The 14,716-nt window shown below is 35.8% G+C and overlaps 1 protein-coding gene across 11 annotated transcripts in view; it reads right to left on the reverse strand.

Moving 5' to 3' along the window:
* TOX2 (TOX high mobility group box family member 2) overlaps positions 1-14,716 on the reverse strand; it is a 261,657-nt gene that overhangs the window by 30,260 nt on the left and 216,681 nt on the right. For all 11 annotated transcript variants that reach the window (XM_087889233.1, XM_034414059.3, XM_034414055.3 and 8 more), the window contains one exon: positions 7,805-8,032. In XM_087889233.1, coding sequence (XP_087745359.1) covers positions 7,805-8,032 — 228 coding nt within the window. The remainder of the gene's footprint in view (positions 1-7,804; positions 8,033-14,716) is intronic.

Here is a 14,716-nt window from a genome sequence, read left to right on the forward strand (position 1 = left end):
CCCGATATGCCATTGGATAGAAAAGTGGTAAGAATTAAAGTAAAAAATTCTACACATATTTTCTATTAACAATTTCTGTAATTGGAATGGAACTTGAATGTTCAGAGCCTTAATTTGTTTGAAGTGAAAAGGAGGCTTGTATCTCGATCTCAGAGTTACTATTGCCATATCTTTTGCAGGAAAAGCCTCTTCAAATAATATTTAATAAATAATTAAATGATATTGTAAAGGCTTTGGTTTAAAGTATTTTGGAATCACCCTGAGTCAGTAATAATAAATTTAAAGCTTGCAAATATAAAAACAAGTATTAATATAAACATAATTTAAATAATACTGATTGCCATACTTTAGAGATATGAGTACCATATCTATGATTTAAAAATATAACCTCAGAAGAAATTCAGAGTGCTGCACATTTCTATAACCTTGTAAAAATTATTCTGGAAAATGAATGAACAGATGTTGCATAGCTTTCTGGCAATGCTTTTCAATCAGTACACTGATGAAAAAAACTAAGCTTCTTTGAAAACCAATACATATGCAAGTATTCATATTGGCTACTTGTCTTCAATCATTTTTTGTACCAGGTACTGAAAAGGAAAATGTATGTTTCATCTTACTTACAATAGTCCTTCCAAGCTGGTGCCCTGTGGTAACATCAGACTGTAATTGCAATAATGCCCAATAACTTCCATTGGCTATGCCAGGTGAAGATGATCTCTCAAACTAGTGGTTTCCAAACCTGAATTCATTTAAATACATTGGAATGAGATTCCACCTGATATCCATGTGACCTTTACCCTTCTGGCATGCATGTATGTGTGTGTGCCATATGGTTAGCCAGATCTGCCATCAGTTCTTGTTCATTCTTTTATAGTTATAGTATTCTATTTATTCTTTTATATGTATTATGTTATATTTTTATTCTGTTGGGGGTTTTTGTACAGTGTCTAGACTCTTTTTGGAGGGTTTTTGGGTTTTTTTTGGGGGGGGGTGTTTAGTGTATGGCACATGTTAGCCAGGGATTACCAAAGTGGCTGGCTGCCTCTGTGAAAGGAAATTTTTTTGGGTGGTTTATCTGTTTACCCGTGGGGTGCCTGACTGCCAGTAGGCAGACTGGGGAGGTTCCTTTCTTGTCCCTTCCACGGTTTGTTCACACACGGGGATCGAACCAACGAGCTGCCGACCTTAGAGATGCGCAAGCCCAGTGTCTTACCACGTGAGCCACCGCGGCCCCCCTCCTCTGTGGAGTAAGGAGGTGTCTAAACCAGTTACATTAAACTTAATTGTCTTGGATGTTTTATTGTTCTAGCAGAGAGTGATGGGAGTTGCTTTATTGAGGTCCACAGTGCCACAGAATGTATCACTGGCATTCAAATGAACACTAGTTACTCCTTTCATACCTTGCTGTGGAAGAAAGAAAAAACCCAGAAGAGAAAATTAAATAGAACTTGGATAAGATCAATATGCCAATCTGGGAAAAACATGGACATGCAAAGTTGTCTTAAGACAGTTGGACCATTTAACTGTACATTCCAATTCTGTTTGCAGTGACTGGTATTTATCCTAGGTTTCAGACTAAAGTCTCTTTTAGCAGTGCTTATACCTTTTTTAATGGGAGAGGTTGAATACTGAGATCTAAAGCAAACAAATGATGTGCTCATTAAAGATCTGAACTGTTGTATTAGGAGACAGTTCTTAAGTGTCTGTGGAGTTTTGAATTACATCAAAAAAGCAAACGAAATTAACAAGCTATAACATGTGTGCACAACAAGAGAAATGAAAGAAATGTTTAGACTTGGTATACTACAGGCTTCATATTACATGCACACGTCATGAAGTTTAGAATTTCTACGGAATGTATCCATTGTAATTGTAAGTAGAACTAAGATTGTTGGTATGAGCCATGCCAGTCTAGAAAATCACCATGTAACCCCAGTTCCTCTAGATGGAGCTAATGTTAACAAAAATTAATGTTCTTGATTCTGTTTAGACATGGCATTTAAAAAAATCCAACTCTCTTCCCATAGCAGGGCAGAATTTTATTTGCATTATTTCAATCTAGAGTTAAAATCTGCTATGTTGTGAACTGAGGGGCCAATCTATTTTTATGGTGGTAATGCATTTTATGAGCTTTGAAAGTTGAAAGAGATGAAGGTAGATTATTAGAGATACTTCTTTGGCTGATAACAATCATTAACATGTTATGTTTTAGTGAGATAAGAACTATCTACACAGGAACAGCTGCTACATTTTTTGTAAGGTCAAAAGAATGTGTGTTTATATGTGTGTATTACACACACATGCACACACATATTCTTTAGATTCTTCTCTAAGCCTCTTAGAAAAGCCTGTGTCAAAGTACAGTGGTAAAAACATTAATGTTGTGAGCTTCCCATATATGCCCACACATATAAGCATCTACATACATTTCTGCACAAGATTGATGATTGAAGGAGTTAAGACAAGGAAGAAAACTGTGCATATTCTGCACAGAAGCTGTACTTGAAAGGGTTAAGGCAGGGAAGAAATTGTGCAACTTGCAGAACAGGTGTCCTTGATGAAAACCCAAGGACGGAGAGATTGCTAATCCTGTATTCCACAGCATGATCAAATCACCAAGCAACAGATATAAATAAAAAAGGCAGGAAATGAGAAATTTAGATATAAGTGTGTCAGCGAGAAAATGAAGATTCATTGTAAAAAGCCAGGGATGAGAAGAAGAGAAAGGAACAATATGAGACAAGCACCAACTGACAAACAAAAATATTAGATTCTTTTGATATTTTTTTTGCAAAAATTCAAATAAATGGCAGCAATAGTAACAACTGCTTTAAACATAGCTCTGCATTATTTTTTTCTTTGCATAAGTAACATAATTCCTTCCTCTTTTTGTTTGCCTTTTAGTAAGGGGGAAATATATCAAACAATAAAACTGCAATGAAGAATATGTAATATGTAATCTTTACTTTGTTTACTTCATCAATGGAAAGAAAGTAAATTTGCTTTGTAGGAGTAGCAGCACCTGTTCCACAGCAGATAAATATCCCCAGCTTTGATCTTCAAGTGTACACAAACAGTGTCTTATCCCTCTGTGTGATAAACAAGAAATCTGCTGGATACATGGTAGCTCATTTTAGTTAGTATCAATGCCAAGTTTAATATCCATCAAATTAATATTAATCTATCACCCAGCTTTGAGAGCTGCCATTTTGATCTCATTGTTTGGATAATTCTTCTACTACTGCTGCTTCAGGGGGGAAGAGATTTTCCTTGATCACCACACTGTGCTGCCTTATGTAAACAATGGTTCATTACAGAGTGAAATTGCGGAAAGCTACTTAAAAGGTGGTTGTTCCAAAAAAAAAAAAAAAATGAATGGATGAAAACAGTAATAATTATAAGCTGATCTTATTTATACTGTTTGTTGATTTCACAAATACAGTGGCACCAAGCCCTGTGTTCCTTATTGCTTGTCCATCCCTAAATCTTTATGTGATAGTTTTTTGAACATGAATGCAGGAAGAACATCAAAGGAACTTAGCAGGATTCATACAAAAGCTTCCAGCCAGCAAACCAAAGTACAAATGTTCACAGTTGGCTCAAGAAATTAATCTTCAGTGTGATAATTTTAAAACATTTTTCTAAAAATATAAATATGTTTATAATTTTAAGCCAACCTCAGACATTAATGCCCACCATCAATCATGTCTTAAACTGATTTCTCACTAAATCTGCTTAAAGCAAAGGGAGACTTGAAGAATAAGGAAAACCAAGTCACCAGATTCCTAAATAAAGCACTTTGTTCCCATGAACAAAAAGCTCTTTCCCAAGACACAGCTTTCGTTCGGTAGGCATTATCTCTTGGTAGTATTTCTCATTACTATTTTATTGCCTTTGTCATCCAGCCTTTCCTTAACAAATATATGCTTATCATCTTTTATTCTCATAGAAATCTAATGGTTATACTGAAATAGTACAAGATCACACAGTATATTTTATGGCATGAATTAGGATGTGAATACAAATCTGAGATTCAGATCAACTAAATCTACCAACAGTTAAGAAAAAAAATTAGACAGGTAAAAATATATAGTGTGAAAAGTACACATTGAGACATACAATAGGGCAACTGAGAAACATATGTCTGAATGCTGATAAGACCAGAAAATTGCTAAATAAAAGTCATGCCCTCTAACAAGATATTTCTCCAGGATAGAATAAATAACAGTTATCTAGAATTCCCTGGAGTGAGATCAAAGGGTTCATCTAAGGATCAACACTCTGGCTGTTTTTCCCCCCATCTGGTGATGCTGTGTGAAATTTGGGATTGTGTTTATGTAAAGTACATATCTTTTGACTTAAGATCATATATCTTACTTGAACTGAAATGGTTATTCCATATTGTAATACAATGAATGTGGTTGTTTGAATTAGGCCTAAATCAAATCAAGCTCTACTAATTTATCTGGCAAGAGCTATTATTATTTCCAGCATGATAAAGTGAAACCAAAGCTTTACAAATTTACAATCATGAAAAAGTAATTTGTGTGGGAGATCCAATAGTTTCTTGCTGTTTCAAAAATAATTGAGGTAAAATTCCCTAAAACATGAAGGTTCACTTTCTGAGATTTGCTAAAGGATAATAATGATGATATCCTATAATTTCTCTCTTTCAGGATACCTGTTCATTAATTCAGCAGTGATACCCAAATAGGAACTTCAGCTGAATATAGAACTGAAGACCCCAAGAAATCTACTGTAATCTTGGTTATTCTCCTTAATTTTGGGACAGAGTGAAGGCTGAGCCACCTTAGATCCATTTTTTGGTTCTACGTTGCTTTGGGGAGCACTTATTATTTCTTTTGCCTTTGGAAGGGGTTTTTTTTTTTAATTGTAAGCCACCCAGAATCATTGGGAGTTGGACAGACTATACATTGTCTGCCAATCTATCTTTTATTATTCCTTTTCAGACTAACTCTCTGGGAAATAAATGGTTGCCACATGCTCATATAAATAAGAATCTGTCTCCCATGCTTGTCAGAATTTGGTCAGTTTGGAAGACAGCAAGTATTAATTCAAGTTAAGGGCACTGACTCTGAAACGGAAGCTGGAACAAATTAAACAACAAAATCAATATGGATATCCAATATGGAACTGTAGAAAAAAATTAAGAATTAATGGGAAATTATCAAAGACACAATTAATTGGTATGTTTTCAGTGAAATTTAAATGTTATATTTTAAATTTTTATGTACATAATATATTAATAAATCTCCCTTATTTTGATGCTACATGTGTCCCTGAGGTCCCCTACCTTACTATTAAGTGTTTTGAAAAATACAATGGAAGCAGTCCTCTTGTATAATTTAGATTTTCCACTGATAACAGAATTCAAAATATATTTCTATTTATCTTTGCTGAATCAGGACAAGTGGAAGTTTGAACAGAAACCTCTTTCTGGCCCAAATAGAAAGTAACTCACTCAACTATATTAGACAGAAACAATTCTTAAACATTAAGGGTAAAAAAAAATGGTAGCAAAGGAGTTCCTATATATCTCTTGCAGTTGTAAAGCTATCAAGTTTCTACTGTTAGATCGGAATGTGGGGTGAATAGGACTGGCAATAGAGACAAGTTAGCAGCAAAAAGTAATTCTATAAAAATACCAATGCGTGACCAAGAATAATAGAGAATCATCAGTACTGTTTGCCAATGAGTCACAAAAGTGAAGAAAATTTGAAAATTAATTTTTTTTTAAAGACAGGGGAAGTTCATTAAAATTGAAGATATGGTATTTGTCATTCAACACAAGGCTACATAAAATGCAGAGCCATTTTAAAGCACAAATTTAATTTTAAATGGTTTTTCCACCTGCTTCTGTTTTCCCTAAATGCAGTTTCTTGGAACCCTTCCAGTGGGTGGATCTTGGCTCTCAGGAAATGTTTGTGTCTTAAAAAAAAAAAAATCACCAAGCAGTGCATTGCAACCCACAGAAAAGATGAGACAGCTCTTAAGGATACAGAGTACTTTTCACTGATGGAGCTGTTTCTTCCAGCAGAACTCTCTCCAATCCTTTCCATAATCTTAAAAATCTTTAGAGGCTTAAAAGGATGCTTTAAAACAGATTACAAGAAGGAAAAGAAAGGAAATTTCTGGTGTCCTAGGTGAACATCTACATGGCTTCCACCTTGTTTACATTCTGTCAAGCTTGCAAGTTATCCCAGGACTTCGCTAGGGTGAATAGAGTCCCCTGTTGGATGGGTTTTTGCATCAAACAATCAGATCCCCATCTTGTTTTATTTTGTATAGCATTTCTATTGCATTTTATATTGTGAGCTGCCCAGATTTGGTTTAAACTTGGGTTAGCATCTAAACTGAAATAAACAAAATGTGGAAACATAATTTTCACATTTATTGCCAATAAAATGCCTAGAGATGCTACTTCCTTTTTCTAGGTAAGTGAGTATAAGATTTCCTGAATAATACATTTTTTTTAAAAAAAATAAGTTTTCAAGGTTCCTTAAAACCTTAATTCAGCTATTAGATGGCAAAACTCTTGCAGTGAAAATTACCTCTGCAATTTAATGAAGCAATAGAAACTAAAACCAATTAGCATTTTATAGATTTTTCAAATCCCTGGAGAGGAGAAACTATTATCTATCATCCCAGATTGCAGGACGTGGACTAAGGGTCAAGCTGCAAGGAGGCAGATTCCAGCTACAATTTAAGAAAACTTCCTAATGACAAGTCAACTTTGATTGTAGAATCCATTACAAAGGGAGAAGATTGGGTTCTCTTCACAGTATATGTTCAAGTCTTCAAGCCACACCTGACAGACATTTGTTGGGGATGCTGCAATCTGAACTCCAGCACTGAGCAGGGAGTTGGACTTGATTACATGGTCCTGAAGGTCCAGCCTCCTGCCCTTCAGATGTGATTCTATGGCACTGTAAAAGAGCTTAACTATGCAACAAGGATTCTTGAAAAATGCAGGATACACATCTTTCCATCAAGATGTCTCTGCATTCACACGTCTCCCAATCTTCACAAAAAACATTTTTCTAATCTAATATTATGTACATTTTTTATAACTTCTACTTGAGAGATCAATTTCAAAATAGCAATTTCCAAAGTCCACATTTAAAAGATACAACTTTAAGGATGCATCATTTCAATTTGTGAACATGTATCAAAAATAACAGATAATTAACTTTTAATACACTGTTTAACAATAACAACTATGAGATTCACAAATTTCTGCTCCATATAATACTACATGGTACCCATTATTGTCTTGTGTTTTTATTATTGGCTGTGTTTTTGCTACAGTGTAATGCATAGTCTGGTTTTGAAACTGAAGCAGGCTTCTAGAAAGTGCATAAACCAACTAATACAAAATTATGTGTGAAAATAGCTTTGATAACAAAAACAACAAAATAAACCTGCAACAATAACTATCATCACCATCCAGAAGACAAGTAATGACATACTCAGTGAAAAAATGCACTCAGGAATGGGGGTGGTTTTACTAAAATTTACAAGCTGCTCAAAACCCCTAAGGCTTTTTCAGGCAATACTTTTACTGAAAATGTTAGCTTTAATATAAGATGGAGGTATGTGGAAGAAAAGATAATTGATAATTTTACTGCTGCAGAAAATAGCTTACATTAGTAAAACAACTATCACTACCATCTTAAGAAATAGAGTGGGCATATAATGTATCAGATAAATGAAAATAAAATATGGCATTATCAAAGGGGGTGGGTGGGAAGCAGTAACTGGATAGGGAAAAAACATTCACCTGCTTTTGTTCTTCTCCTAAACTATCCCACATTGACGCAACGATTTTTGACACATCCCCAAAGGTAGCATTGGGATTTTGTCCTTTAATAGCTGCTTGTGTGTCTCTGAAGAAGAGGGCATAGGCAGACACTGGCTTCTGGGGTTCATTAGGATCCTTCTTTTTCTTCTTCTTTTGGTTTTTGGGTTTCTTGCCCAGATCTGTCAAAGGTCTCTTCTCTCCAGTTGCCTGTCAAAGAGTCAAGAAAAATATATTATTTCCCCCCCCTTCAATCACTTTTATTTTAGAAAAAATATAATATTTGATTTTGAACTGGGGAGAAAAAACCCACACGATAACTGGGAGTAGTTTAAGGACATGCATGCCAGGTAACTTTCTCAACTTTGTTTCCAAAATACAATGCAAATATACAATTACTTTTACAGATGTTCCCTTGAACATCCTTTACTTTTGATAACTTATTGACCCAGCACTGTTCTTTATCTATGTGATTAATCTAAAACAATTACATACACCATACATTTTAGTTGCTATCTTAAAGAAAGGTTCAATTACAAATGTGCACATTACTTGATTTGTCATTATTGGCTATTAAAATAGAAGACCTTTCCATGAATATATGATATACAGATAGTCCTTGGTTAATGATAGCAACTGGGATTGAAATTTCCATCACTAAGCAAAGGGGTCATAAAGTGATGTCACTTGATTACATCATATAGCAACGGGAATCCCAACTATCTTTGTTGTCATTGTAAATCGAATCCTACTGGTCATTAGGGGAGTATCCATCCCAATCCAAACCATTCCCAGTTTGATCCCTCCCAGCCCCAACCCTTGGTAAGGTAAGGGACTGACTGCCTCCTCTTGAACTTCCCCTGCCTATCTATTTCTTCCCACCACTCCCCTTTTGGCTGCTCATCTACCTGCAGTTGCCACTTGGCCCCATTGGGATTCTTTTGCTAATGCGTGAGAGACAGCCCCAACTAGAACGGTCTTTCTTTCACACTGGCATAGTTGGGTCCTTCCTTCATGCACCAGGCTTCTTTTGCTGGTGCATGAAAGAAGGTCTTGGCTATGCTGGCAGAAAAGAAGGAACCCCTGGTTAGAAGGGTCCTTTCATGTCAGCATAACCAGGTCTTTTTTCATGAAACAAGATCTTAGTTAGGGCACAAAAAGAAGCTCTGGTTGGCATGCAAATGGACACCCTAGCTGGCCCACGAACAGAGATCCTGAGCCAGCGGTTAGAGATTACAGTTTATATCAGTCCAACTGCACTGGTGCAAAAAAAGATGATATAAAATACATTAGTGATGTGTTGTAAGCAGCGGTGAAATGCATTTACCTTCACTACCGGTTCGGGAGTGTGAGTGTGTGCACCTCTTCTGCACATGTGCAGAGCTTTCTGTGCATGCGCAGAGGGTCAAAAACGGGATGTAATGATGCCCCGTGGGTGGGCGGAGCTTCCCGCCGCCGGCACTACTGGTTCGTGCGATCCGGATAGATCCAGCTGGATTTCACTGCTGGTTGTAAGGCCTTCAAAAGTATCACGAGAATGAAATGTATTATTTGGAGAATGGTGTAAGTAACTTTGGAAAAAAGGCTCGGCATAGCCAGCAGCTGCCTTGCATAGGACCAGACCAGTCAAGAAGCTAAAGATTATCTGGATGCAACTGGGCCTGCAAAGAGCAGCCAAACAGCAAATGGCTAGAACTGTTTGCTGAGGTGCTGGCATGGCTGGTCATGACATGGAGCTTGAGGTAGCATTCTTTGACAGAAGCATAATGGCACTGGACTGAATAAGAGGCTGAGAGGCAGTGGCAGCCAGCTAAGACTGGGCCTCTACTTCAACACTACAGCTATCTCTGAGAAATCCAAACAGGTAAATATGGGGGGAGATAGGCGGGTGACGGTTTTAAAACACTCCTATAACTGTGGGTGGACAGCTGGTGTGTGTATATGTGTGCATTATAGCAGCCCTAACGTTTGATACTATTTGTTTAGCACCACCATAATTTCAATGGTGTGGAACAAATGGTCATTAATTGAGAACTACTTGTACATTTATTCATATGTATACATGGAAAAGGAACAAACATTTATTTGAATGAAAAACTTAATTTGAATATTTATGATGAAAGACTTAGAGAACTGGCAGCGGATACAAGGATGATGAGTCTGAATGAGTCACTTTTTGTCAAAAGGGTATTTTGGGAAAAATGAACATAGAAGAAAAGGGAGAAAGAAAGTAGAGCAAGTGCAGGAAAATAATGTATATGGCCTGTATGAAAAAGTAGTGGAAAACAGATTAAACTTCTAGAATGAAACAAAGGCAGCATTAAAAAAGAGATACAGAAACTACTTAGAACTGGGATTTGAAGTCCACATGTATTAAAGTTGCCAACTTTGATAAACACTGCAGTAGAGGGAGGAAATTGAGATCAAATATCCTTTTCTCTTCCAGTAGAAACTCCCAATCATTTCTTTTTCCCACCATATTCATTCTGGGAGGGAAATGAGATTCTTCTTTATTTCATCCCCTTGAGGTGACTGCTGAAGGAAGGATTTGCAACATTTTCAGGTAACATAAACTAACCCCAATTCTAGGCTCAATGCCAGGGCATGCCTGCTGCCAGTCACTACTATTTCTAATGACATCATCATCATCATCATTATTCAGAATGTTCATCTTGGTCACTTTGTTTTCCTCTCAGTTTAAATGACCATAATATCCACATACTTGTGTGCTTTAGTAATCACTGATAATATTCAGAAGGCTACAGAATTAATCTCATGTAAAAGGACAACATTCTGATTCCTATTTTACTTAACAAAGAAATTAATGAAGGCAGAAATACTTGAAATTTCATTGCTTCCATGGTGCCAAACTCTTAGAACATGTTCCTGCAGAATTCATAGCTAATTATGGAACATATGAAGCACAGTGATGCCAAAAAATTATGAAAATCATTATACATGGATCTATAAGCATACCATTTATAGTCAACACTCTAATCCAAGAGAAAAGGGAACCCTTACAGTAGTCATGTTGGTTACTTTCACTATTATCAGAAAAAACAGATGATAGCCCTTCATTACAAGGACCAGATGCACAAGAATATAACCATCTAGTTTTGTGACTTAGAAATAGCTGCACTGTACTAGAAATGTGAAAGAAATAGAATGTTATCTAGGAATGTGTATTCATCTTAAATGAGTAGAATACTTCCTGCAAAGTGGCATCCATTATTATTTTTAATGCATCTTTGCACAAATTGCAATAGGTGACTATGAATGAGCATAGTTATTACCGTATTTATCGGAGTATAAGACGCACCTTTTTCCCCCCTAAAAGGGGGTGAAAATTTAGGTGCGTCTTATCCAACGAATGTAGCCCCGCCCACCCACTGGCCCCCACTTTGGCTTCTGCCTCACAGCAGTTAGCTCCTTGCAAGCAAACAGCAAGAAAAAACAGCTTCTTTCAGCTTCAGCACAACCTAATTAGCACAAGTTGATTGGATCAGCCTCCCGACTCTCAGCTGATTTGCTCTCAGCTGTTTTGCGCAGAGCTCTGCTACTTGTTGCAAAGAGGTAAATTGCTGGAGCAGATTTTTTTTTCCTTGTGTTAATCAAGCTATGCTGAAAACTCCAGTGCGTCTTATACTCCGAAAAATATGGTATTTGCACACTTTGTTTTTCCTATTATCATTCACAGGAAGGGAAAGATTTCTATTCATATATGGACTTTTGGCTTTGCAGTATTTATCCTGGCGTATTTATCTATTAGTTAGGTTTATATCCTTTCTTCCTTCCCAGAAATCAAGGTGGTACACAAAACACAGCCTTCTTCAGTTTCATTGTGGGTTAGGGTTCTCCTAGTTAGTTAGATCCTCCCACAAGGATCTGATACGATATTTTGGGGCTGGGAGAGATAGATTAGCCCATCAACCAGGTCTTTCAAGATTAAAAGTGGACTTGATTATCTGCAATTCTACTTAACCAATTCTACGCCACTGGCTTTCAGTTCTGTAAAGCACATTTCTTTCGATATGAAAGGGTGACTTAAGCAATATATGCAAAATGTTAGAATCAGAGAAAACAGAGCTTTTAAGGTCGATTCTGCAGACAGTGGCATGGTACAAAAGTGATGTGATCTGTTTCTGCTTACTGTCATCTGTGAATTCACCCACAAGTTAGGGTTGTGAGAAAATAAAGATGTTGTAGTCATTATAGACATGTGAATTCTGCTTGTAAACTCCACTATATATTAGCCAATACCAATTTGCTGTAGCAAAAAAAGGGGGGGAGGGGGGATAAACCACAGAGAATTTACCAGGACCCTGGATGTTTTTCTACTTTACTTTTTTCTATTCTAACTCTTCATAATAACAATAGCTCTTATTGTGACTAGCTGGAGTAGAAACAAATCAAGTTTCTTCTTCCATCCTCATTTCATTTTTCTTTTTTACTATGTGCTTTAAAGTATGTGCAAGAATTGTCTTGTTTTCACTGATCATACATAAATTGTTCTGGATATCTTTTCACCAGAAAAATGAGATAAATAGGTTATGTGAAAAATATAGCATCATAGTAAATCTAAAGATCAAAAGAGATTTATATTATTTCTAGAGAAACAGATTAGTATTCCTGCAATATAGGGCAGGTATCAACTCTTAAAGTGCATTTTTGCAAATTTTGTCAAGTCAAAAGATTCCTTGTCAGATTTTAGTTTTGATTATATGAAAGGGTTGTGAGAATGAATAAGATTAATTCTACCCTTTTGATAATTTCCTGCATAGTGGAAATACTTCTAACTGACATACATTGAGAATAAGGAAGATGACCTTGATGGAGATAAGCAGGAACTGTTATCTAGGCAAAAGGGGCTGAAGGATTTTTAAAATCCACAATGAAAAAACATTCAGAAGCAACTCAGGCAGATGTTCCCCTAATTCAATGAACTATAAGGAGGAGAAGGAGGCACAGCACAATCAGATTTCCAAGATTCTGTTACTGTAGCCAATCACAATAAAAGAAGCCTTCCAGTGAATCTGATTTATGAGTTTGGTCTACCTAGTGCAGGTGAAACATATAATCAGCTTTCCATAAAAGCTTTCAAATGTGGGGTTGGGAATTCTGGTCAGTTAGGGATCAGTCCCATACTTATTTTCCTTAAGTGTCACTGATCATGATTCCTAGTAATCACATAGACAAATTATTACCTGTGTGAAGTGATCTGACCTACTAACAACAAAATAATTTACTTGAACCTATTTATCTACCTTATCTGCAGTTTTCTTCTTTCAATCTTCTCTAACAGTTTTTTATTTTCCTTTTGTTTCTCATCTATTATCCACTTACACACATGCCCGAAGTCTGTGAATTTTTAATAGTTGTCTATTACCTTAAGGAAGCAATTCATTCATGATTGATTCTCCCTGCAGTCCATGGTACTCTTTGAAACCATTTCCAAATCCATAATTCAAACAAGTCTTTCTTTTCTTATTCTTTCTTAATGACAAAGGTTCACAGCCATACAATTACCTTCACTATTTTTTTTTTTGTTTCATAGAAATATCTTTATGCTTCATTATTGTGTGGAAAATATGTTACTACTTTTCTTCTTTGGAGTATCCTATTTAGCATTGTGATACACTGTCTGTATGTATATATTCTTGAACCCATACACATAACATAAATCTTATCCCTATTTACATTTAAGCAGACTCTATGCTGGATTTCAACTACTGCCAGCATCTAGTTAGCTTCAAGGAGACAAAGCAAAACTAGCAATTCCTGAAATGTCTTCTCTTCCTTATTCTCAAATGAAAGGCTAATGTTAGCTATTGATATCTTTGCTCTGAAGATGCTCAAGCTACAGTATTTGAATGTAGACATTATCCAAAGTGTAGAAGTGAAATAAAAATCAATAAACCAAAGAAACATAGCAAATAAGAAAACAGTGAATATAGATAAATTTAGTGTACACAAACACTGTTCATTACACTTGCACATATATTTGTTCTATCATGTCCATATACAATTAGACCACCCAGAAATGCCTTGAGTTCTTTAAACTCCTTACCTCTACTACTGTATTTTTAAGATTTTCAGATTTCATCCAACCATGGCTTTCTTGGACTTCCCTTGGCCCATTCATTCTTCCTTCATTTAATTCTTTTGCAACTTGATTGTTTCAAGTTGCAAAGATTCATTGTTTCAATATAACCAAACCAACCCGCTTATTGCTTAGCGCATTGTAAGCCGCCCTGAGTCTCCAGAGAAGGGCGGCATATAAATCAAATTAAAAAAAAAAAACAACCCCAATGTCCCTTTTGATACATCACAAAGTCCACATTTATTTCCCACTCATTTCTTTATTCACTTTTTTACTTTACCTCTTCTTTTTAAATTATTTTTTTAATGTTTTATTATTCCTATAAGTAACAAATCCTGTCATAAAACAAATCACCCAGCCATACTAGGTTAATATGTATCCAGGAATACCACACTTATAGGTGTATTATTTTTCAATATTCTTTCAATATTTTTATTTTCTTTTTACTGGATACTAACACATGCAGCACAATTTTAGCATAATTATTTTCATTCTGTTTCAGGCAACTCTACACACACACACACTATACAGTATATAAAGTATATACAGAGCTTCTAATCACATTTGTTTCCTTAATTAGTTCTTTAAGTGTTTCATCATAAATAAACCAAACATACTTTTACATTTATATTTTCCTCTCTTATATGTATATATGAACAGATACTGTATGCTTAAATCATCTTTTTCAAAAGAAAAATCTAAGCCAATAAACAATTAAACAATTACAGTTCCTAGGTTTTTGAGTGGTTCATTATTTTTGGGTATACTTTTGCCTCAGTCCCAGCCATCTAGTC

Source organism: Pantherophis guttatus, chromosome 3, assembly GCF_059756535.1.
Source record: "Pantherophis guttatus breed Tessera chromosome 3, ASM5975653v1, whole genome shotgun sequence".
NCBI classification, from domain to species: Eukaryota; Metazoa; Chordata; class Lepidosauria; order Squamata; family Colubridae; genus Pantherophis; species Pantherophis guttatus.